Here is a 23,906-nt window from a genome sequence, read left to right as displayed (position 1 = left end):
AGGAAGGGACTTTATTCCCAGACCAGAAAATAACTGTTGGGGATGTTGAAATGCCTATATGGATCCTTGGGGACCCAGCCTACCCCTTAATGCCATGGCTCATGAAGCCGTACACAGGCAGCCTGGACAGTAGTCAGGAGCTGTTCAACTACAGGCTGAGCAAGTGCAGAATGGTGGTAGAATGTGCATTTGGACGTTTAAAGGCGCGCTGGTGCAGTTTACTGACTCGCTTAGACCTCAGCGAAACCAATATTCCCACTGTTATTACTGCTTGCTGTGTGCGCCACAATATCTGTGAGAGTAAGGGGGAGACGTTTATGGCGGGGTGGGAGGTTGAGGCAAATCGCCTGGCTGCTGGTTACGCGCAGCCAGACACCAGGGCAGTTAGAAGAGCACAGGAGGGCATGGTACGCATCAGAGAAGCTTTGAAAACCAGTTTCATGACTAGCCAGGCTACGGTGTGAAAGTTCTGTTTGTTTCTCCTTGATGAAACCCCCCACCCCTTGGTTCACTCTACTTCCGTGTAAGCTAACCACCCTCCCCTCTTCCCTTCGATCACCGCTTGCAGAGGCAATAAAGTCATTGTTGCTTCACATTCATGCATTCTTTATTCATTCATCACACAAATAGAGGGATGACTACCAAGGTAGCCCAGGAGGGGTGGTGGAGGAGGGAAGGAAAATGCCACACAGCACTTTAAAAGTTTACAACTTTAAAATTTATTGAATGCCAGCCTTCTTTTTTTTGGGCAATCCTCTGTTGCGGAGTGGCTGGTTGGCTGGTGGCCCCCCCACCGTGTTCTTGGGCGTCTGGGTATGGAGGCTATGGAACTTGGGGAGGAGGGCAGTTGGTTATACAGGGGCTGTAGTGGCAGTCTGTGCTCCAGCTGCCTTTGCTGCAGCTCAACCATACACTGGAGCATACTGGTTTGGTCCTCCAGCAGCCTCAGCATTGAATCCTGCCTCCTCTCATCACACTGCTGCCACATTTAAGCTTCAGCCCTGTCTTCAGCCCGCCACTTACTCTCTTCAGCCCGTCACCTCTCCTCCCGGTCATTTTGTGCTTTCCTGCACTCTGACATTATTTGCCTCCACGCATTCGTCTGTGCTCTGTCAGTGTGGGAGGACAGAATGAGCTCGGAGAACATTTCATCGCGAGTGCGTTTTTTTTTCTCTCTAAGCTTCACTAGCCTCTGGGAAGGAGAAGATCCTGTGATCATTGAAACACATGCAGCTGGTGGAGAAAAAAAAAGGGACAGCGGTATTTAAAAAGACACATTTTATAAAACAGTGGCTACACTCTTTCAGGGTAAACCTTGCTGTTAACATTACATACATAGCACATGTGCTTTCGTTACAAGGTCGCATTTTGCCTCCCCCCACCGCGTGGCTACCCCCTCAACCCTCCCTCAGCGGGGAACATTTCTGTTTAGCCACAGGCAAACAGCTCAGCAGGAATGGGCTCCTCTGAGTGTCCCCTGAAGAAAAGCACTCTATTTCAACCAGGTGACCATGAATTATAGCTCACTCTCCTGAGGATAACACAGAGAGATAAAGAACGGATGTTGTTTGAATGCCCGCAAACATACACTGCAATGCTTTGTTGTACAATGATTCCCGAGTACGTGTTACTGGCCTGGAGTGGTAAAGTGTCCTACCATGAAGGACGCAATAAGGCTGCCCTCCCCAGAAACCTTTTGCAAAGGCCTTGGGAGTACATCCAGGAGAGCCGCGAATGCCAGGGCAAAGTAATCCTTTCACATGCTTGCTTTTAAACCATGTATAGTATTTTAAAAGGTACACTCACTGGAGGTCCCTTCTCCGCCTGCTGGGTCCAGGAGGCAGCCTTGGGTGGGTTTGGGGGGTACTGGCTCCCGGTCCAGGGTGAGAAACAGTTCGTGGCTGTTGGGAAAACCAGTTTCTCCGCTTGCTTGCTGTGAGCTATCTACAACCTCATCATCATCTTCTTTGTCCCCAAAACCTGCTTCCGTGTTGCCTCCATCTCCATTGAAGGAGTCAAACAACACGGCTGGGGTAGTGGTGGCTGAACCCCCTAAAATGGCATGCAGCTCATCATAGAAGCGGCATGTTTGGGGCTCTGACCCGGAGCGGCCGTTCGCCTCTCTGGTTTTCTGGTAGGCTTGCCTCAGCTCCTTCAGTTTCACGCGGCACTGCTTCGGGTCCCTGTTATGGCCTCTGTCCTTCATTCCCTGGGAGATTTTGACAAAGGTTTTGGCATTTCGAAAACTGGAACGGAGTTCTGATAGCACGGATTCCTCTCCCCATACAGTGATCAGATCCCGTACCTCCTGTTCGGTCCATGCTGGAGCTCTTTTGCGATTCTGGGACTCCATCATGGTCACTTCTGCTGATGAGCTCTGCATGGTCACCTGCAGCTTGCCACGCTGGCCAAACAGGAAATGAGATTCAAAAGTTCGCGGTTCTTTTCCTGTCTACCTGGCCAGTGCATCTGAGTTGAGAGTGCTGTCCAGAGCGGTCAGAATGGAGCACTCTGGGATAGCTCCCGGAGGCCAATACCGTCGAATTGTGTCCACAGTACCCCAAATTCGAGCCGGCAAGGCCGATTTAAGCGCTAATCCACTTGTCAGGGGTGGAGTAAGGAAATCGATTTTAAGAGCCCTTTAAGTCGAAATAAAGGGCTTCATCGTGTGGACGGGTGCAGGTTTACATCGATTTAATGCTGCTAAATTTGACCTAAAGTCCTAGTGTAGACCAGGGCATAGCTTCATGTGACAACTGAGAAGCCTGGTGGCTGAATGTACAGCTTAAGACAGAATGACCAGGCAGATTGCATGCTCAGAGCCAGGGCTGACTTTTCAAAAATCCAGCAATATCCATGTTCACCTTTGAAAATTCCTGTGATTTTTGAGAGACAAGGTGGGTGAGGTAATATCTCTCACTGGATCAATGTCTGTTGGTGAGAGAGACAAGCTATTGAACAACACAGAGCTCTTCTTCAGGGTGAGTTTGCCAAATCATCTTTTCTGAAAACTCCCCTGCACCTTCCAGGAACTTCCCCCTCTCCCTCAGAGTTTTGGCCATTGTAATATTGCTTAAATATAAGCATTGTGCTATGAAACCTTGAAATTAGGGCTGTCAAGTGATTAAAAAAATGAATCGTGATTAATCGCATGATTAAAAAAACTAATCACAATTAATCGTGCAATTAATTGCATCGTTAATAATAGAATACCATTTATTTAAATTTTTTTTATATTTTCTATATTTTCAAATATATTGATTTCAGTTACAACACAGAATACAAAGTGTACAGTGCGCACTTTATATTTATTTTTGATTACAAATATTTGCGCTGTAAAAAAAAAGCAGCCAGAATTATCTCCCATAAATGTAAACAAACTTGTTTCTCTTAGCAATTGACTGAATAAGAAGTAGGAGTGAATGGACTTGTAGACTCTAAAGTTTTACATTGTTTTGGTTTTGAGTGCAGTTATGTAACAAAAAAAATAGATATTTGTAAGTAACACTTTCATGATAAAGAGATTGTACTACAGTACTTGTATGAGGTGAATTGAAAAATACTATTTATTTTGTTCATCATTTTTACAGTGCAAATATTTGTAATAAAAAATAATATAAAGTGAGCACTGTACACTTGGTATTCTGTGTTGTAACAGAAATCAATATATTTGAAAATGTAGAAAAACATCCAAAAATATTTAATAAATTTCAATTGGTATTCTATTGTTTAACAGTGTGATTAAAACTGCGATTAATCACAATTAATTTTTTAATCACAATTAATGTTTTTGAGTTAATCGCATGAGTTAACTGTGATTAATTGACTGTCCTACTTGAAATCATGCAATTCTGCTACTTGATGTACTATGCACTAGTGCTAAGTACATTGCAGAAACTCCTCCATTTCTACCAGCAATGCTCTGAAACACTGCCACTTTGTGGTAATTTAAAGTTATGGCTGACACAGAGCATATTTCCTGAAGTCGGTTGTGCTCAAATAAAAATTCAGAAATAAATGATAACTTAGCACAAGGGCTGGTTACAATGGTGCATATTTTTTGTGAAAAATGTACTGAAGTTTAATTTTTTTACAATTCAAACAGCTCTAGCAAGCACAATGAAGCACTTTTCCAGACATTTATTCAGAGGTTCACTGTCTATGTCGTGCCGCCACAGTTGTAGTTTACAGGGCGGGGGAGGGGCTATCAAGTCCAGGTTTGGGGGGGCTCAGGGCTGGGGCAGAGGGTTGAGGTGTGGAAGGGGCTCAGGACTCTGGGCTGGGGATGCAGGCTCTGGGATGGGGCCAGCAATGAGGGGTTTGGAGTGCAGGAAGGGGCTCCTGGTTTGGGTGGGGGCTCAGGGCTGGGGCAGGGGATTGGGGCGCAGGGTGGGGCACAGGCTTACCCTGGGTGGCTCCTGGTCAGTGGCGCAGAGGGGGTGCTAAGGCAGGCTTCCTGCCTGTCCTGGCACCACAAACCGCACTGCGCCCTGGAAGTGGCCAGCAGCAGGTCCGGCTCCTAGGCAGAGGTGTGCAAGCGACTCTGTGCAGCTCTCGCCCACTGTTCCCCCCTCAGCTCCCATTGGCCGATTCCCAGCCAATGGGAGTGCGGAGCTGGTGCTCGGGGTGGGAGCAGCATGTGAAGGCCCCTCCCCCCCCATGCTGGCCATTTCCGGGGCACAGCAGGGTTTCAGAACAGGTAGGAACTAGCCTGCCTTAGCCAGGCAGCCCCGCTGACTAGAGCCACCACGACCCAGTACTGGGTCACAACCCACAGTTTGAAAACCACTGGTCTACAGAACTCAGTTCCAGGGAGCAAGGTGGGCAGGCCTACAGTTTAATTTTCCTATAAATAACGAGAGATAAATTTCCTTTGTTCTTGGGATTTTTCAGAAGGTACCGCTCAATTTCTATGCACCGACTGTGCTAGTGATCATACTAGATGTAACAGCAGGTCTGTCTCAAACCAATTGCATTTGGAACGGGGCAACAAAGTCCTGGCCCTAGATGGTGCCTGGACGCTCAAATCCCATCTTTTCATATAGCAAATGAGGGCAAATAGCACCAGGTTGAGTCGTTAAATCAGTGAGTGTGTGCACTACAAATTTCACACTGCCCACTCATCCTGGGTTCCCTAAGAGACACTGATGTAGGGCCTGGTTTCAGCTTCCCTCCAAGCCTCCTTTCCTTGCTCAGCAAGCCTGGAAAAAAAATCAGAGCCTAAGAAATTATTCTCGTAACCTCCTTGTCCTCCAGTGCCCCGCCCTTGCTAAACAATGCACTAAACTGCACCCAGCAGCCTCGCTGGGTGTAAAAACAAGGAGCAGGAAGCAGCCCTGCCTGCCGCGGGTTGTCATCTGACTGCTCTCACGTGAGACGTTAAACACACCACCCCCAGCCAAAGACTGCTGCATCCTCCCCATTGCCAGCTATGCTGCTGCTGCTCCTCTGCCTGCTCCTTTGCCCACAGGGATGCAGTGCGCGCTATGATCCTACCTGGGAGTCTCTGGATTCCAGACCACTTCCGACCTGGTTTGATGAAGTCAAGTTTGGCATCTTCATCCACTGGGGCGTGTTCTCCGTGCCCAGCTTCGGCAGTGAGTGGTTCTGGTGAGCCTTCCATGCGTTTGACTCTCAGCTCCTCACTTCCTCCTTTATGTCTCTTTAACCTCCCCTTGCTCTTTCTGTCGACAGAGCAGCCTGTTGTTCTTTCTTCTTTCCCTAACAAAGCTGCACCCTGTAGTAAACAACCTTTCACGCTCCATTCCCTCCCTCCCCCAGTGTATGTGGTAATTATTCCCTTGTCTCTTAGCAGTAAAATCTGGCCCCAACTAGTCTGAACACAGCTCCCTAATTTGGAGAACGTTTTCAACCCAAACCTAGATGTGGATCCCCATGATGTAAGTGAATTGAACCAAAACTTCACATCTGAGCATCCTTGAATGTGGGGAGTGTTTAAAATGTAACCCCACAAACAAATTTTGCAAGTGTGCTCCTGTATTTATAGCGGGCTGGCTAAAAACCACAAATCAGAGCAATTGTGGAGTTTGGGGGTATCCATAATCCAGGTCTGACGTTTGAGCCTATATTTAGTGAACTAATGAAACTGGCTTTTTTTAATGTTATGTTAATGGTTGTGATTTTAAAAGAGATCCTTTCCACAGAAAAGAGAAAACTCAGGTCCTGCAAACACTTACACATGGGTAAACTATTTGACACATGTGAGTGTTCACAGAATCAATCCCTTTGTCTGGTAAACTGATTTACCATTTCTATGCCATAGTCTGCCCCTGACTTTCTGTGTGATCTTGAAGAAGTCACAAATCTCTTCTGCTATTTGTAAAATTGAGGTAATAAGATCTCTGTCACGGGGATATTATAAGACTTAATTAAATAATTTTAGTAAAGGTATATACATGCAAAACATGATTTTCTGAAGGCAGAATTTTGACAACACATACAGAGCTGCAGGGGATGGGTTTAAACAGCTCTGATGTGGGCTGCACTTTACTACTTAACTTTTCTGGACAAAGAATAAAGATGATGTCTTGACTGCCTTTGATACCAAATACAGTTTAATAGAATATTCTTAGTACAGTGTAAAATATTCTTGACTGAAATGCCATCTCTAGTTTGAGAGTGTTAATGCTGTCTATTCTATTAACTCCTGAAAGTACTCATGCATCTGATGTAGGGCAAAAGGGCTCTACCTCAATCATAAATATACCGAATGTACCAAAAATAGAAAAGAAAGCTTTGGCCATGATACAGACCCTTCCAAAAGAAAGGTTGTGGTTGAAGTGTCATTGCAAAAAAATCACTTTTCCTTCCTAGTATATTAACCATACAGATCCATCCACTGGCAAAACTATCCTCCTTTTGTATAATATTTCCAAATCCTCCCTTCCACTTTCAGTGCCAGTTGTCCTCACACTTTTATATGTGGATTTTTTTTTTATGGGCTGGGCACTCTGTGCAGTCATTTAGAAAATAATGGAGTTGTACAGGCCGTAAATGAGGGCAGAATTTCCCCCTAAAATAGAAATGATCTTGTAAACCCCTCCTCTCCCCAATCCTGACTGCAGACTTTCCTATGATAAACTACAGTGTTTGATTACACAAAAAAGAAATGTTAAGGTGGTACAAAATTAAAATAAACTCACTTTAAAGCAATGGATCAGGCTGCTTGGTTATGTCTCCCCGCATTTTGTATTTGAGCTGTTATTTATTAGCCATGTTCCAGATTTTGCTCTTACATCGGTGTTAATGTGGACTATTGACTGTAAATAGTAACTATTGACTGTAAATAGCATTTACACTTGTGGTTTACCCTCATTTACCCTGTCATTACAGCCTATTTGTTAGTACCAACTTTCTTCCTTGGCCTGCAGCTGTTCCCACTTCTCTGATCTCAGCAGATCACTTTTCAGTTTGTTTCTTTTGGAATTTCAATTCTGTCCGTTTTAACGTCATTAGCAACTGGTGCATGGCAAAGGAGAAGAGAGGGGAAGGTGTGATCCGTTTCCTTAGACACTAAAATGTCTTGAGATTGCAACTATTTTTTCCACAGGATGATTTCTGGGCCTTTTCATCCAGCTTTTTCCCCACAAGAGGCCAGGTTCTGTTCTCACTTATGTCCATGTTAATTTGGGTTAACTTTATTGCTATCAGCAGAGTTACTCTGGATTTACGTGAGTATTGCTGAGATCAGACTCTGATCCTCAATTTGGGATTTAAACACATTTTTAAAAAATTCAGTTTATTTTCCTCCCCAATTTTGAATGACCAGTGTGTGTCTAAGCTTACCTAGGTCTTTGCTGCTCTGCCTCACTCTCTGAAACCTAATGACTGTAACCCCACAAACCCTTACTACTGGCCATAGCATTTCTACAGTGACAGACTCATGCTACCCCATGCTATGCCCATAGACAATAGAACTGTTTATGTAGTAAGCAGTATTGTTGTAGCCATGTCGGTCCCAGGATAACAAGGTGCATGAGGTAATATATTTTGTTGGCCTAACTTCTGTTGGTGAAAGAGACAAGATTAAGAGCTACACAGAGCTTGTTTCTTTGACCAACAGAAGTTGGTTCAATAAAAGATATGATTTCACCCACCTTTTTTCCTCTCTGTGGAAAACACTAATCCACAGGACTGGTGCTGGACATTTTGCTGCCCTAAGAATTCCTACCTGTAATTGGGCTGGCATCCACCTCTCTAGCTGATTCATGCCTGCAATCGCTCAGCTTTGAATGGGGAAGCACTCCCCTGGCTGGTGGTTCTTTTGGCAGGTCTTCATTGACTAGCCTTCCAGCCGAGTCACATTCACTGTCCCCCCCTTCTGGGGTATACAGTCTCTAGTTCTTGCTCATGGCCCTAGTATGGGGCCATAGCACAAGGGCATCCTTCCCCGAGGCACTACTTTCTTTAACAGCCCAAGAGGGGTCTATCTCAGTAGGTGTCCTTTTGGCAGCCCTTGACTGGGATCAGCCTTCAACCAGACCAGCAGAGTCCATCACGGTACCCTCACCTGGTCTGGTAAACTTCTGGGCTTGGTCCCCTGGACTCAGCTTGCCCTCACTGATCTGTTAGCAGTCCTGCTGCTCTTCCAGCCAGCCAAGCACCCATTTCTCCCTCTGCAAACTCCAGGCAGTAACTGACTGCTCTGCTGCTTCTTTTTATATGGCCCTTCTGCCCCCTGATTGGTCACTCCTGGAGCCCCTCTGATTAGCAGTTCTCCTAAAACCACTCTAGGCTGCTGGGAGGACTTCTCCTCTGCTCTTTTCTTGAGTGGGCTATGGCAGGGCCGTGAGGCTTCTAGACCTAGTCCACCCTGTCACACCTCCTCATACCTGTGCTGGTGTGGGGGACAGCCACACTAGAGACCTGCTTCTGTCTGTGTGGCAATTTTTGGCTGCTGCTGGTGTGGGGTAGAGGCCCATCTTTAAAGGAGCAAAACTCCCTAAAAGTTGTGCTTGGGGTGGGGGTAGATGGAGCAGTGAGATGGCTGTCATCCCAAGTAGCTACTGGAAAGTGGGGGTGCCCTTTAAGAGGCAGAAGCAAAAAAGCTGTGCTGTGCTTGGTGGTATGGCTGCTCTTACTCTTCTACAGGGGGACACAGTTAAAGAAGTCCATGCCTGTGCTGGCCCAGAACCAGGGGTGTTCCTACAAAACTGGCACCCAATGTAGCTGCCTACGTCCCACATCAGCCCTGTATGCCTGGTAGTAAGTTTTCAGCATTTGGCCCCTAAATAAGACTATATTTTCCCCACTCCCATCAAATTTTAGCTGGTGTACAACACAGCTCAGTAGGAAACACTGGCAGTCCCTCAAATGAAGTCCTTGAGGGAGGTAGACCAGGGTGCTTCCAAATATCAAAGCTATTATTGCCTGAGGCAGTTTTATGTTATTTCCAGTGTACTTCCACAGTATGTCTGTGACAGTGCGCACCGCCCTTTAGAATGGCAAAACAGGAATTGATTATTATAACTGTATATATATTTTTTAAATGTCATTGGATATTTTTATTGTGTATTTGGAAGGTGGTATTGGCAGAAGGAAAAGAGACCGGCCTATGTAAAATTTATGGAGACAAATTACCCTCCTGGCTTCAGTTATGAAGATTTTGGCCCTTTGTTTACAGCCGAGTTTTTTGATGCCAACCAGTGGGCAGATATTCTGAAGGCTTCTGGTGCAAAATATGTTGTCTTGACTTCAAAACATCATGAAGGTAAATAGAACGTGTGCAAGGGCTGGCAGTTGTTGCAGTTCATGGTTCATTTCTTCTAACAGAACAAAAACCCAGGTGAAGTTATCTTGTCCAGCTGGCTAGATGCTAAAAACCTGGCAAGAATAAAAGTGGTATTTGTTAGCCCATATCCCCTATAAAAGGCTGGAACATTGATAGAAGGAAGAATTTGTTATCACATTATTCCTCCTGCTATAGGTTGCAATGACTGAAGTTAAGAGTGCTGCAGAGCTTCCTACAACAGCCACAGAAGTTGTTAATGTCTGACTGTTGCGTAATTTAGCTCTAGGCTTTTTATTGCTTAATGAACCAGAAGAGTAAATCGTGTTCTGTTTCATATAGAACATTACTGTGTGCAGAGAGTTCGTTAGCTCTCTACCTTTCTCCAAGAAATGTACAATGTGCTCTTGGGAGTCGGTTAAGATTTTGAAATATGCACAATTATATTTCAACATTAGTAGCCTGATTCCTATTATTACTGCTGCAGCTAGAAGCCCAAATCAAGATCAGGTCTCCGTGGTACTAGGTGCTATACATACCCATAGTAAGAGACTGCTTAGTGCAGAAACTGAGAGTTATGTGTCATTTGTAGACATGGTATAAACAATTTTTAAGCAACATCTTGGTATTGGATTCTTCTTCTAAAGGAAGGAATATTATGGTTATACATAACTAGAGATTTCAGTGATAGGGCAAGCAGAAGTGGGGAGAGCCTACTTCTTCTTTCTGGGGAGCTGCAGAACAGGGAAGAGCCTACTTCCTCTTCCTGGGGAGCTGCAATCAGCATGTGTGTTTGACTAATAGCATAGCATATATAAGAATATGCTTACAGTGCTTTTTATTCTCTTTTTGTCCTTCAACTTTCTCTTTCTAGGTTTTACTTTGTGGGGGTCCAAATACTCATGGAATTGGAATGCTGTCAACGTAGGACCAAAACGGGACATTGTGGCTGAACTAGCAACATCTATTAGAAACAGGACGGATTTGCACTTTGGGCTGTATCACTCTCTCTTTGAATGGTTCAATCCTCTCTTCCTTTATGATGCCTCCAATGTATTCAAGACAAGACAGTTTCCAACAGCCAAGTCATTGCCTGAGCTCTATGAGATTGTGGCTAAATACCAGCCAGAGATCCTCTGGTCTGATGGGGATGGTAATGCACCAGATACTTACTGGAACAGCACTGGATTTTTAGCCTGGCTGTATAATGACAGGTGTCTTGTTTTTATCATATATTTAGCTCTTAAATTGGAACTTTGGCCAGGCTATAGCCTCTGTCTCATTTTCCATATATTGTGTGGGATCCATTGTTTCACTTATTGGGCACTTAACCATGTCATCTCCCACTTAATTTCCCTGCAATATAAGGGATCAAGTCAGGGAAGAGTATTCCCTTTAACAACCAAATTATTAGACATGGCTGAAAAATTATGAACATTTTTCATGAAAAATGTCAAGCAGGTCCATAAGTTGTTCCATTAACATGGTCTGGCCATTCTATCTATTTTTATTCTCTTGTAAGTAACAGTCATCTACCATGATGGCAAGTAGGGTGGTTTTGTTAAGAATATGATCATAGAATATCAGGATTGGAAGGGACCTCAGGAGGTCATCTAGTCCAATTCCCTGCTCAAAGCAGGACCAATCCCCAACTAAATCATCCCAGCCAGGGCTTTGTCAAGCCTGACCTTAAAAACCCCAAAGGAAGTAGATTCCACCACCTCTTCCACCACGCATTCCAGTGCGTCACCACCCTCCTAGTGAAATTTTTTTTCCTAATATCCAACCTAAACATCCCCCACTGCAACTTGAGACCATTACTCCTTGTTCTGTCATCTGGTACCACTGAGAGCAGTCTAGATCCATCCTCTTTGGAATCCCCTTTCAGGTAGTTGGAAGCAGCTATCAAATCATTCTTCTCTTCTGCAGACTAAACAATCCCAGTTCCCTCAGCCTCTTCTCATAAGTCATGTGTTCCAGTCCCCTAATCATTTTTGTTGCCCTCCGCTGGACGCTTTCCAGTTTTTCCACATCCTTCTTGTAGTGTGGGGCCCAAAACTGGATACAGTACTCCAGATGAGGCCTCACCAGTGTTGAATAAAGGAACGATCACATCCCTCAATCTGCTGGCAATGCCCCTACTTATACATCCCAAAATGCCATTGGCCTTCTTGGCAACAAGGGCACACTGTTGACTCATATCCAGCTTCTCGTCCACTGTAACCCCTAGGTCCTTTTCTGCAGAACTGCTGCCGAGCCATTCGGTCCCTAGTCTGTAGTGGTGCATAGGATTCTTCTGTCCTTAGTGCAGGACTCTGCACTTGTCCTTGTTGAACCTCATCAGATTTCTTTTGGCCCAATCCTCTTATTTGTCTGGGTCCCTCTGTATCCTATCCCTACCCTCCAGGGTATCTACCTCTCCTCTCAGTTTAGTGTCATCTGCAAACTTGCTGAGGGTGCAATCCACACCATCCTCCAGATCATTAATGAAGATATTGAACAAAACCGGCTCCCAGGACCGACCCTTGGGGCACGCCACTTGATACCGGCTGCCAACTAGACATGGAGCCATTGATCACTACCCGTTGAGCGCGATGATCTAGTCAGCTTTCTATCCACCTTATAGTCCATGATCAGGACACTTTCTTCACAGACCGTGCCTTTGACACTGCACATAAGACACAGTACATATTCAAGGATCTGTACTGTAATCTATTTCCATGGCAGACAGTCGGAGGTGTGCCTGAGTAAGGAGTGCAGAAGCGGGTCCATTCACTACTCCCATTCTGTGTAAGACCTCAGATTTCTTACCCATTTGCATTATGTAAAGAGGAAAATTAGGAATACAGAAGTCATCTTGAACGTGAATTTCTGGGGAAAAGAGCTGACATTTAGTCTAAAAAATTAAAAATCATAATCATTTGTTTAAAATTTCTGTAATTTCAGCCCAGTTCGGGATGCAGTTGTAACAAATGATCGCTGGGGAGTTGGCAGCATTTGTAAACATGGTGGATACTACACCTGCAGCGACCGCTATAACCCAGGACACCTTTTGCCTCATAAGTGGGAAAACTGTATGACCATAGACAAATGGTCATGGGGTTATAGGAGGAATACGCAGCTAAGTGATTACCTCACGATTGAAGAACTGGTAAAGGTACAGTAAGACAGAGATATGGTATACAACATCTGGCCAGTACTTCTGATTATTATAGTTCACCAATGTAATGGGAAGAAATAACTAATTATGTGACCTCTTGATGATCATTTCCTTTGATTATATTATCAAACTAAGTTCAGTAATGGCTCTACCTCAACTGTGCAAATCCTATGGTTTGATTCTCCTCTTTCTCTTACACCAGTTTGACTTCAGTGGAATTATTTGCGATTTACACACATGTAAGCAAGATGAGGATCAGGCCCATAAATTCCACTCAGTTACTTTTATTGCAAATGAAAGAGGCAAGCACTTCCTCTTCTTTCTGTCTTTAAGGTTCTCTCTGCTCCTACTCTATGGTGACAAATATGAAATAATAATAAGCCATGGATATTTAGTATTCTTCTAAGTATTTATTTTATGCAAATTACACACTTTAAGTGTTTGTGGCATTTAAATACAAAAGAGTCATTATTGTTTCTGTAGTTTTCTACTCATATCTCCCAGAATATTCTGCCAGCAACACTCAGGGAACCAATCCTGCTGCTACTGAAGTCAATGGCAAAACATGCATTAAATTCCATAGACGTGGATGGGCTTTATGTCTGCTGAATCCCTGTTTACATAGCATATAACTAATTGTTTCCAAAAAAGAGTCTACATTCATGCAATGCAAAGAGCGATACTCTACATTAAATGTTGCTATTTCATAAATATAAAAGGATAAAAGTTTTCCAGAGACAGGATAGAAATATTAATGTGTTTTACAGATTGGTGGAAATAGCAATCCAAGTCTGAATTCTCTACATCCGACCCAGATTTGAAGGCTGATCCATGTGGAGGAATTTGGGTTTGCCTGTCCCACTTCATTGAGGGGACACTTTTCTCATTTAACCTCAACATCACCTTATGAGTTTGACAACAGACGGTGCTGGGAACAGATTGCTGACTCATCCAAAGAACTCAAATACACTTCTGCCTCCACCGGCAACTTTCATTGCCCTCCAGAGTTCAAAGGGTGCTCCCAAGCTCACATCTTGCACACATTTAGAGACAAGCCATCAGATCAACTCGAAACTTTAATCTCTGAGGAGTAGTCACAACACAGTGAAATTTGCAGTTGTTGTAACACTCAATTATTTTGTGGGTGTGTATAGTTTGATATTATCACATAACCCAAATCTAGCTTTTGTTTGATGGCTGGACTTTGCAGTCTAACAGCTGGGTTAGAGTTAACATCTAACAGTCAACAGCTGAGTTAAATTTTTATCTTAGGTGTAGGTCTTACATGTAATTTCTTACAATTTTTTAAATAAGTTAGAATGCAAGATGGAACTAACCTTAAGTATAATGCAAGCTATCGGTGCCCACTAGCTTAAAAAATCTGCAGGTATAGATATAAAAATATGAAGGTGGCCTTTTCTGAGGCGTGAAAGAAATACCAAGGTAAACCATAGTAAGAACTATCAGCACTTGCCAGGTAGAAGGAAGTGAGATGTAGCCCTCAGCAGTCAGCTACAAAATAGCAACTTTATGGTTGTAGCTGTTTTGCTTTTCCAAATGTAAAGGGCCAGTTGCCTGAAAAGCATGCTAGGAAAGTTTCCAATAGAAGTGTGACCACAGACTAGGCATTTCAGTGACAGTTAATCACAAAGGAAGTAGTTCCTAGGGAATGGGTTGAATTTCTGCTGGCTAATTCTAACTTCTCCCACAGTTAATCCTGTAAAATTTGTGATAATAAAATTGATGTTTCCATCCTACCAGTTCAAGACTTCCAAATGAACCTACAAAGTCTTTTAATTGGTCTATTAACAACTAAGTCCTTCTACGGGTTAAGTTATTTGATGTACAGCATGTCAAACAAAAACATTATGTCCAGGAAAGAAACAAACATTCATACAGCTGTATGCACATGTTGTACCTCATATACCCAAATTTGGAGTAGATGCTGTAGCTTTTCAACACTTCTAATGTCTGCTGAAGTCAATGAGAATTTTACCTAATACAACAGTAGGGAATTATTTCAAAGTGCATGGGCTCCAGGTGTTCATCAATCTCTGGTGTGAGAGAAATGCAAAAGGCTTTGATATATTTGGTTGTTTCAGGAATGACTTCCTTGTTACTTTGCATCTGTTTTTTTTTTAGGTGGTTTATTTCCCCAATGCAATCCAATCTTATACTTACATTTTTAAATTAAAATACTTTGTCTGTTCATTAAAGTAGGACATGCAGATAATTGTGATTTAAAACAAATTAGTAAGGTAAGGTAGGATCCTGATCCTGCAACTGGTTCTTTGCAGGTGGACCCCTGCACCTGCCTCATTGAGTTCAGTGGGGCTTTCTGCAGACACAGGAGGTCCACCCACCTGAAATCAGTTGTAGGAACGAGGTCTTAGTGTGTAAGCTCTCTTAATAGTTTAGGTGCTGCAGTTTACTTTTAACTCTTGTACTGTATACAAGATAGTTCTGAAAAGAAATGAGTATTTAGCTGCAGAAACCAAAGATATTTGTTTAATTTCGTTTTATTCTGTGGTACAAGTAGGTTTTTTTTCGTGTAATAGTTACTCACTCTCAGAAGTAACGTGTATGTGTGTGTGTGTATGTATCAGGGGCTCTTCACAGTATCCAACTACAATCCCAGAATCTGACCACCATTTCAGAATATCTGGATGTTTACAATATAAAACGACTGATATCAGTCATCATTAGGGTTCAGACTCAGCCCGCAGTTAAACAAATAGGAAGCAGATAACTCATAATGCAGACAGACTGAAAAAATGCAGAGTTAGTCAGGCATCACAGAGTGAGATCACATTTGGAAGGTTTTCTTGAGCCATACAAGCTAAAAATGTAACATTTTTAATGGAAGCTTAAATTTTGTAGAAACGATTGGAACCTCTAACATACTACTTTGCATATTGCAGTGTCAAATACTGATTCAGCTCTTTCAACCCATGTGTCTGGAGCAGAGTTCTAAGTTTTGGTAAGAACACCAGACAATGTGTATACCTTCATTGGTCATAATCTTAACACTCTGACGTTGCTAAATGTTTCAGCAACTCGTAGAAACAGTATCATGTGGGGGAAATCTCCTGATGAACATTGGGCCCACCCATGATGGTCGCATTGATGTTATATTCCAAGAACGCCTAAGGCAGATGGGTGTCTGGCTGAGAGTCAATGGAGAAGCCATTTACGGAACTAAACCATGGAGAACGCAGAATGACACTGTCACACCAGGAGTGTGGTAAGACTAGTGAAACAATATGCAGAAAATATAACTATTGAGACCCTTTCGTGAAGTTGTGCAATTTCTAGTGGACAAGTGTTTACAATAAAGAAACCACTACCTTAATTTGTATGTTATTTGGCTGTCTCAGAAAAGAACCCTTTCGGAAAGCCAAGATAGGTGCCTAAAGGAAGAATATATATATATATATTGGACATTAGTGAAGTTGGTACATCCTAATGATTAGGGGGAAAAAACTGGGAGACAAGAGAGTTTATGCTTCCAATGCAGACTGAAACAAAGGCTCAATGTGTATCTTTGGCCCGTTTATGCCTTTCAGCAAAAGTAGCTGAAAAACTAAAGCAAGACCTAGGAATTACTGTAGAATATTGGCAGGTTTCAGAGTAGCAGCCGTGTTAGTCTGTATCCGCAAAAAGAACAGGAGGACTTGTGGCACCTTAGAGACTAACCAATTCATTAGAGCATAAGCTTTCATGGGTCCATGGAAGCTTATGCTCTAATAAATTTGTTAGTCTCTAAGGTGCCACAAGTCCTCCTGTTCTTTTTATAGAATATTGATCGATACAATATAAAACTGATGATAAGAAATAAGTCAATATCACTATCATGAGAAAGACAGAAATGTTAAGGTACTTTTTTAAAATTAGCCACTTTTTAAAGGATGCTTAGAAAGAACTCCTCACAATAATAGCTTCCAAAGCTGGATTTTTTTAAAAAAAAAGTTCCTAGAAAACAACTCTGATCAATAGTAGGATGGCCATGAGCCCTGTCAAATTGAGTATGATGGATAAATTATTTGGTAAGATAATGTTAATGTCATTTCTGGTGAAATCAACCATCAGATTCACCCCTTTTTAGTCTCTGGACCCTGCTCTATCCCTTAGCTTCTGTGCCTTTGCTGTGCCAGTAATCCACAACCATCCCTCATCTGCATTTTGGCCCTACTCCTTCTCCTTCCCTCGTGGTCCGTTCTGTACTCCTGACCCCATCATCGGCTATTAAATATAAATATCACGTCTAGACACAATAAAAAGCTAGAAGTAAAACTCATGAGAAACATTAATATGTAAGAAGAGAAAGAGAAGTGTTACAAATATTTGCACGATTGTTTGGTAGAGAATAAATTATACTTGGAAAAAAGATTTGCAGGAATCCAAACTTTTTTAAATAGTAGTTTGGCAGGACAAGGACTGCATTGCTGTAGTTCTGATGTAAACAGTTCTTGTGGTGTTTGTGATCCTAATTGCCATCAACTTTTAAAATTCCTTTTCCAGTCCTGAAATCTTTACATGTACATTACTCTCAAGTGTGTGGATAATCACAAAAAAACAACAACAACTGGACCTAAATTATATGACTCCCCATTTCCAACCAGGTACACATTCAAACCTAAAGAAGAGACAGTCTATGCCATTTTCCTTAATTGGCCAATCTCGGAGACTCTGGTACTTGGTGACCCAAAAACCAAAATTGGAGCAACACAAGTAAGTGACCACTATCTTTTTTGCTACTTCTGTGAGCTTTCTAACGCATTGTCAAGGAATATATTCATAAGATAGATCAGAAAATATCTGAAAAATGTGCCATCAACACTGCGAACATTTTTGTTTTCAAATAATACATACCTGTCACCTTTGGTGATATGTAAAAACAGAATAGAATATGTTGAAAAAGGGAAAATTCTGTCGTCACTATTAACTTTAAGTCTAGGTCTCTCTATGTCAGACTTGATAGTAGGGCGTTCTCTTGGTCCATGACAACTGGGGGCCGAGCAGATCTTTGCTCTGAGCTTGGGCTTAGGGCCACCTCTTAGGAAGAACTGCCCAGGATGATAGCTTCCAAAGATGAAAAATGCTAACTATATCGAAGTGTAAAAGTGCTGTTCAACTCAAACCACCCACAGCAGAGTCTTGACATTAAATTTAGAGATTTCCTGGAGGAATACCCACTTGCCTTTCAAACTACTCAACAAGCAAGCAATAGGCAGACACCCCTCTCCAGCAAACTTAATGCAGTTCTCCACAGGGAGGATCTGGCTGTCTGACCTGGAGGTTCCTAGAATGAAAATGCACAGGTAAGACAGAATTGTCCCTATTTGAGGACTTGTCTTCACTACCAGGAGATCAATGCTGCTGCAATCGATGCAGTGGGTGTCGATTTAGTGGATCTAATGAAGACCCGCTAAATTGACAATAGAGCACTCTCCGGCCGACCCCTGTACTCCAGCTCCCTGAGAAGAATAAGGTAAGTCAATCATAGAGTGTCTCCCATCGACGCAGCACAGTGAAGACACCGGAGTACGTCAACCTAAGCTATGTCGACTCCAGCAACGTTATTCACATAACTGGAGTAGTGTAACTTAGGTCGACTTACACTGATAGTGAAGACAAGCCCAGTCCCCTCCATGTCAGACAGCCTTCACAGTGGCATGCAAAAAGCAGCAAGTCATCCCTTGTAAGGGGGAAGATTCAGTTGTAAATTAAGGCTGAGGTGTGAATTAAGTATTTGTGTGGACCCTGTTGCTGCGCACAAAAAGTTCCCTAGTGTGCCTTAATCGACTCCCATTTCAAAGCGGGGTAGATCCAGCTCACCAGGGAACTTTTAGTGCCTGGCAGCAAGGGCCACACAGACACTTAATGTGTGGCAGGCTAGTATGACATAGATTTACACCCCGGCTTGCTGTGAACTAGGTGTTTGTGTCGAGAGACTCTGAGTGGCTGAGGGAGGAATGGCATAAAGGAGGCCTACTTCTGACATAAGGGAGTGTCTCTTTCTCAGGTAGAACCTCTTGTTTTTTCAAACTGGTCATGGATGCAAATAGGTTCATCAATAGGCTTCCAACCGGGCCTATGATGCCCTGAGCGGCTAGATGGTCTAGAGCAGTGGTTCTTAACCTTTACTGCAGCCTTCACTCCTTTGGTTCTCAAAATATGTTCTCGCACCCCTTATCAAAAATCGTTGAAGTAGGTCAGTTCTCTAAACCTAGATGTATTTTTTGTTTGTATATTACAGTAATCGTTAAAAAATGTATAATGTTAATAAATACATAGGTTTGATGAAACAAAGTAGTTGTACGTACGTGCCTGTGCTTAACTGGTGTTTTCAATGATTTACCCTCTAAAAAATATCTGGCATATCTCGCACCCTCAGAAAGGGCATCTCGCGCCCCCAGAGGATGCGTGCACCCCAGGTTAAGAACCACTGGTTTAGAGTATGTTTCCTTGGTTCTAAGGGTGTCTTGCTGAGCCAGTCAACCCTGACTTTTCTTCTTAGTGAAGAACTCCAAAAACCATAAGGATGGGAGTGTAAATTAGGGCAGGTGGTAATTCCTCTATCCCCAAGGGATGATGTGTTACACCCTCTTGTGAGTAGCTTTTTGGCTGCTTGCACTGCTCTAGCCTAATGTGACTTTCCTCTTGACATGCCCAATTTTTGACCAGCTCTGTTCCCACTTCAGTACACTCCCCCATAATGACACCTTGGTATATAAATGGGGGTGCTTGTGTTACACACAGAGTGCTACTGTAGCACAAATTACAGTTGGCAACTGAATTACATTATCATGACACTGAAGAATTTGGCCTGCGCTCCTCAGATGAAAGGCAAGGAATGGGGAGACTTTAAAATGAATAGATCATTCTTAGTTTTGCATTTTTAATCATTATTAGTAGCAGCATTATGGTAATGCCTAGAGGCCCCTACCAATACTAGAGCCTTAATGTGCTAGGCCTTGTACAAACTTCATAAGAGAGAGTCCCTCTCCTAAAGAGCTTACAATCTAAATAAACAAGACTGGCAAAAGACAGGCAAAAGGACATGTTATCCCCATTTTACAGAAGGGGGAACTGAGGCATAGATTGGGACTTGCCCAGGGTCACAGGAGAAGGCTGTGGCAGAGCTGGGAATTGAACCCAAATCACCTTTTCCCTGGCCAATGCTTTGACACAAGTCCCTCCTTCCTTTCTAAATATTAAGACTCCTCATGACTTCAGCTGGTCACAACACAGGGCCAAAATTTCAAAGGAGGTGTAGTGTAATGTAGACAAATAGGAAAAGTTATTTCAAAGACTTGTTCAAAGAACACTAGGTTTTTTAAAAAAAATTTTAATCTGCCAAAATTTTACTTACTGTTAACAGTGTGTGTAATGGAAGTGTCAGTTGTACTAAATCAAACAATTACTCCTGATTTACAGCAGAGTAAATTGAGAATAGAATTTATACCACCCTAAGTACTATGTGCAATGGTATAATTTCTATATAGCTTCTTAAGTGATTTCCCCCCCCCCCCCCCGTCCTGCTTTCTAATATGCTTTTTAAATGAAGCAGTAGTATATTTAAAAAATCATTGATTTTTTTCTGAGCTGAGCAGAATGGTTATTTCCATTACAGTAAAGTACAATTCAGTTTAAAAGCAGATTCCAGAATATCTTGCCTTTTAAAAAAACAAAAACTCCTGCTTCCCATAAAATACCCATGTTGGCATCTGACTTCTTCCTATAGGCAAGAAGTAGTGCAAGTTTAAGAAACTGTTAACTAACTTTCCAAAAGTGTAACATTGCATTATTATGTTTGGAACCTCTTCACCTTCATGTACATGTTCTGCTTAATCATCTGAACATTGTTTGTGTATAGTCACTTTGCTCTATTTTTGTGGTAGTATGTATTAAAAAAAATGTAAACTACTCCATTATTTGTAAGATAATGATCTGGTTTGTATTGTGAAACCTGGCCCTTCACATAGGGAGCTAGTATCTCAAAATCCTTTTGATTTCCCACTGCCATCTGCATGTAGAACATAATAACCATAGTCTGGCCCAAATCATAGGACACAGCATCATTACATCTGCCAGCTTATTTATATGACCACCTTAGAAACATGTTTAGAACCTTTGGACAGCCTCTGACCATTCATGTGGCTGGCAAAGAGGTGCCTACAGTTAATCCATTATGTTAAAAGGACCTGTTAAGCAGTGGTGAGCTGGAGCCGGTTCGCGCAAACCGGTTGTTAAAGTTTGAGGCTGGTTTAGAACCGGTTCTTAAAGGGGTGGGCAAACTCCAGCCCGCGGGCCACATCTGGCCTGCAGGACCGTCCTGTCCGGGCCGCCTGAGCTCCCGGCTGGGGAGGCTCCCCTGGCTGAGAATCCCTTTTTAATTTTCACTCACCCGGTGGTGCTCCGGGTCTTTGGTAGCGGGCCCTTTACTCGCTCCGGGTCTTCGGCGGCAGGTACTTCAGGACATGCCGCCGAAGACCCGGAGCAACTGAAGGAACCGGTTCTTCAGATTTGGGAAGCTCATCACTGCTGTTAAGTAGTGGAAAAATATATGCATGTAATTATTGGGCCAACAGTCACTTTGAATAGACTGCAATTTGAATCATTGGGGCAAGTCACTTTGGATAGATTTCAATTTGATTGTGTTTTTTTTTCCCAGGTGAAGCTGATTGGACATAAAGGACAATTGAAGTGGGTTTCACTGGGAGAAAAGGGGATGACAGTGGCTGTGCCTCAGCTAACCCCTAGTCAGTTACCCTGTCAATGGGGCTGGACTCTGCAACTGATGAATGTAAACTGAAGGATACAAATGGAGACTTCAGTTGCTGTTTCTTCACAAATGTTACTGAGAACACTTCAAATTTCTAACTTGCTTATATATACGCTATATTGAACTCCCCATGTACAGCTGAAATTGGGATTGATGGGAGCAGATTTAATGCAGACAAATGCTGTTCCAGATTCTGCAGAATGGGCATTTGGCCTTTCACTTCCAGCATTTAACCTCTTTGATTTGAAAGACTGGTTAGCTTTAAGTGGTGGGGTGGATTTGTAAGATTACATTGGACCTTGTTTGCAGCATAATATTAGATTTCTGATGTACTGGTTTCAATTCATCTCTTCAAAAAAGGTCTGTGCACTGACCCATGGTGCATCTTCCTTAAGCAGCCCACAACAGCAGGAGCAAGGTTGTGAATGTAGCCAAATTCTGCAGCGATAAGTTGATCAAAAAGCAGGTGTACAGGGCAAGGGTTAGTTGTACCAGTCAGCCTTTTTGAAGTTATTTTGTGTACTTTTTAAAACCATTTATTTTTTTTCTAATGGAAATATTTCAGTTGTTTCCTCTCTCCCTCTTTGCCACTGAAAAAGGAAAAATAACCAAAAATAAAATTAATCAAAAGCAAAGTTTTGAAGTTTGTTATTGAAAAAAGGCTCTCTTTCATTAAAAATAATTTCACATTAAAAAATTTGACCAGCTGTGGTAGTAAATCATGAATAAGGCACTTTCAGCCACATTAGAAATACACTGAGTCTAGCAGAATCTCTGCTATGCTGCAGGTTATTGCTATGAGGGGTATGGTTAATTTTTAAATTATGGAGAACTTGAGCAACACATCCTTTCACTATGAAAGGCACTCCTTGTGAAGGATATAAGAGAGCAGAAAAGATATTTCTAGAAATATCTGGACCTCTGCTGCCTTCTAGGAACATGGCTGTCCTTTCAGCAGCATTGTGTCCCCCCAATAATTTTCAACTCACTGTGTATTTAGCAGTTCCAGGTTTACCTTTTTACAGCAGAAGGTGAGTTAAGTGACTGAAAGGGCCAAATACTGCTCTAAATAGCACTTGTGGGAGAAAACTGTTTAAAAGTCATTCTAATCCATCCTTCCTCCTATGGCATGGGCTGTCCATTTATGACAAACCCTTTATCTCTTCCTCAATACCCATTTAACCAAAGGGATGTAGAGATTTGTGTTTCAGTGACTACGAGGCTGGGTGCAGTTGGGACACCTAAAAGGCCCAACTGGCCAATCAGTATTGATCTTTGGGTAACAGGACTGTGGTATTGAACATGGTATAAGTGGCTAGACAGAATTCTAAATGAAGAAAGATTAACTAGGCTATTTTCACAGCCTTCAGAAGAGTCAAAGTCTATTACAACTTATTTTGTCAAAGACATTTGTAAAGAAACTTCAGTGCCACATTTCTAGAGAGCTGGGGAAGTTAGTACAGCTGTAGCTTCTATCCTACTTCAGAAACATTAATCATTATCTAATATTCCATTGTATATCCTACCCTAGGCAGCAATCTTGCAAGGAGTTATGCACATCCATAGCATTACATACTGAGTAGTTGCACTGATTTTAATAGTAGTCACAACATATAAGGTTATGCATGTGCTTAAGTCTTTTCAAGATCAGGGCTCTAGTCTGACTGGCTGCAAGTAATAGACTAGGAAAATCATGTAGTTGTAACTATTTCAAGCAGCTCCCCTTGGTGAGGAATTTAACACAAAATTTTAATTTTACATGTGAAATTTTGTTATCTACTGCGTAGAATTTAGGAGATTGTGAATAGGAGTAGGCCTGAGTTACAAAATCTGTACTTATGGTATAGTGATGGGCATAGTAAAAGTCTGAGTGGTGAACTGATGTTATGCACCTGTGCTGTGTGGTTCATTTAGCTATTCTTATAGTCAGTAGGGCTGCTGTAGTTTCTCTTATTTATGCTGATTGGGTTTTTAAATAGGTATCTCGTGTGGACTTATAAATCCATATGTACATGAAAATTGCTCTCCCGTAGTCCCACCTTTTGTGCCAAAGAGTTATATTTTTCTAGTCTTTGCAAGTTTCTGTAGGAAACCAATGAAAATAAATGCAAGACTAAAATGTAGAGAAATTTTAACATATGTAAAGTTTTAAAATGGTGGTCTATTTAGGTATAGACATTCTTTTATGTTGGTAAAGTTATTGCACACAA

At 42.4% G+C, this 23,906-nt stretch overlaps 2 protein-coding genes across 3 annotated transcripts; one reads left to right on the top strand and one right to left on the bottom strand.

Moving 5' to 3' along the window:
- Positions 1-695: 695 nt before the first annotated feature.
- On the bottom strand, positions 696-5,610 carry LOC140909080 (uncharacterized). Of its 2 annotated transcripts, XM_073337510.1 has the most exons (3): positions 5,497-5,610; positions 1,807-2,931; positions 696-1,233 (listed from the first exon to the last, which is right to left on the bottom strand). In XM_073337510.1, the coding sequence occupies exons 2-3, from the start codon at positions 2,381-2,383 to the stop codon at positions 1,037-1,039; spliced, it is 774 nt and encodes a 257-aa protein (XP_073193611.1). In that variant the 5' UTR covers positions 2,384-2,931; positions 5,497-5,610; the 3' UTR covers positions 696-1,036. The 2 variants fall into 2 exon arrangements, with proteins under 2 accessions (XP_073193611.1, XP_073193610.1); XM_073337509.1 differs by lacking the exon at positions 5,497-5,610 and having other exon boundaries at positions 1,807-3,224.
- FUCA2 (alpha-L-fucosidase 2) lies at positions 5,376-23,851 on the top strand. Its single transcript, XM_073337502.1, has 7 exons — positions 5,376-5,610; positions 9,543-9,730; positions 10,623-10,962; positions 12,695-12,905; positions 15,962-16,152; positions 17,531-17,639; positions 21,586-23,851. Exons 1-7 carry the CDS (start codon positions 5,432-5,434, stop codon positions 21,724-21,726), a joined length of 1,359 nt encoding a protein of 452 aa, XP_073193603.1. The 5' UTR covers positions 5,376-5,431; the 3' UTR covers positions 21,727-23,851.
- The last annotated feature ends 55 nt before the right edge of the window (positions 23,852-23,906 follow it).

Source organism: Lepidochelys kempii, chromosome 3, assembly GCF_965140265.1.
Source record: "Lepidochelys kempii isolate rLepKem1 chromosome 3, rLepKem1.hap2, whole genome shotgun sequence".
Taxonomy (NCBI): Eukaryota; Metazoa; Chordata; order Testudines; family Cheloniidae; genus Lepidochelys; species Lepidochelys kempii.
This window is presented reverse-complemented; position numbering and strand designations above follow the sequence as displayed.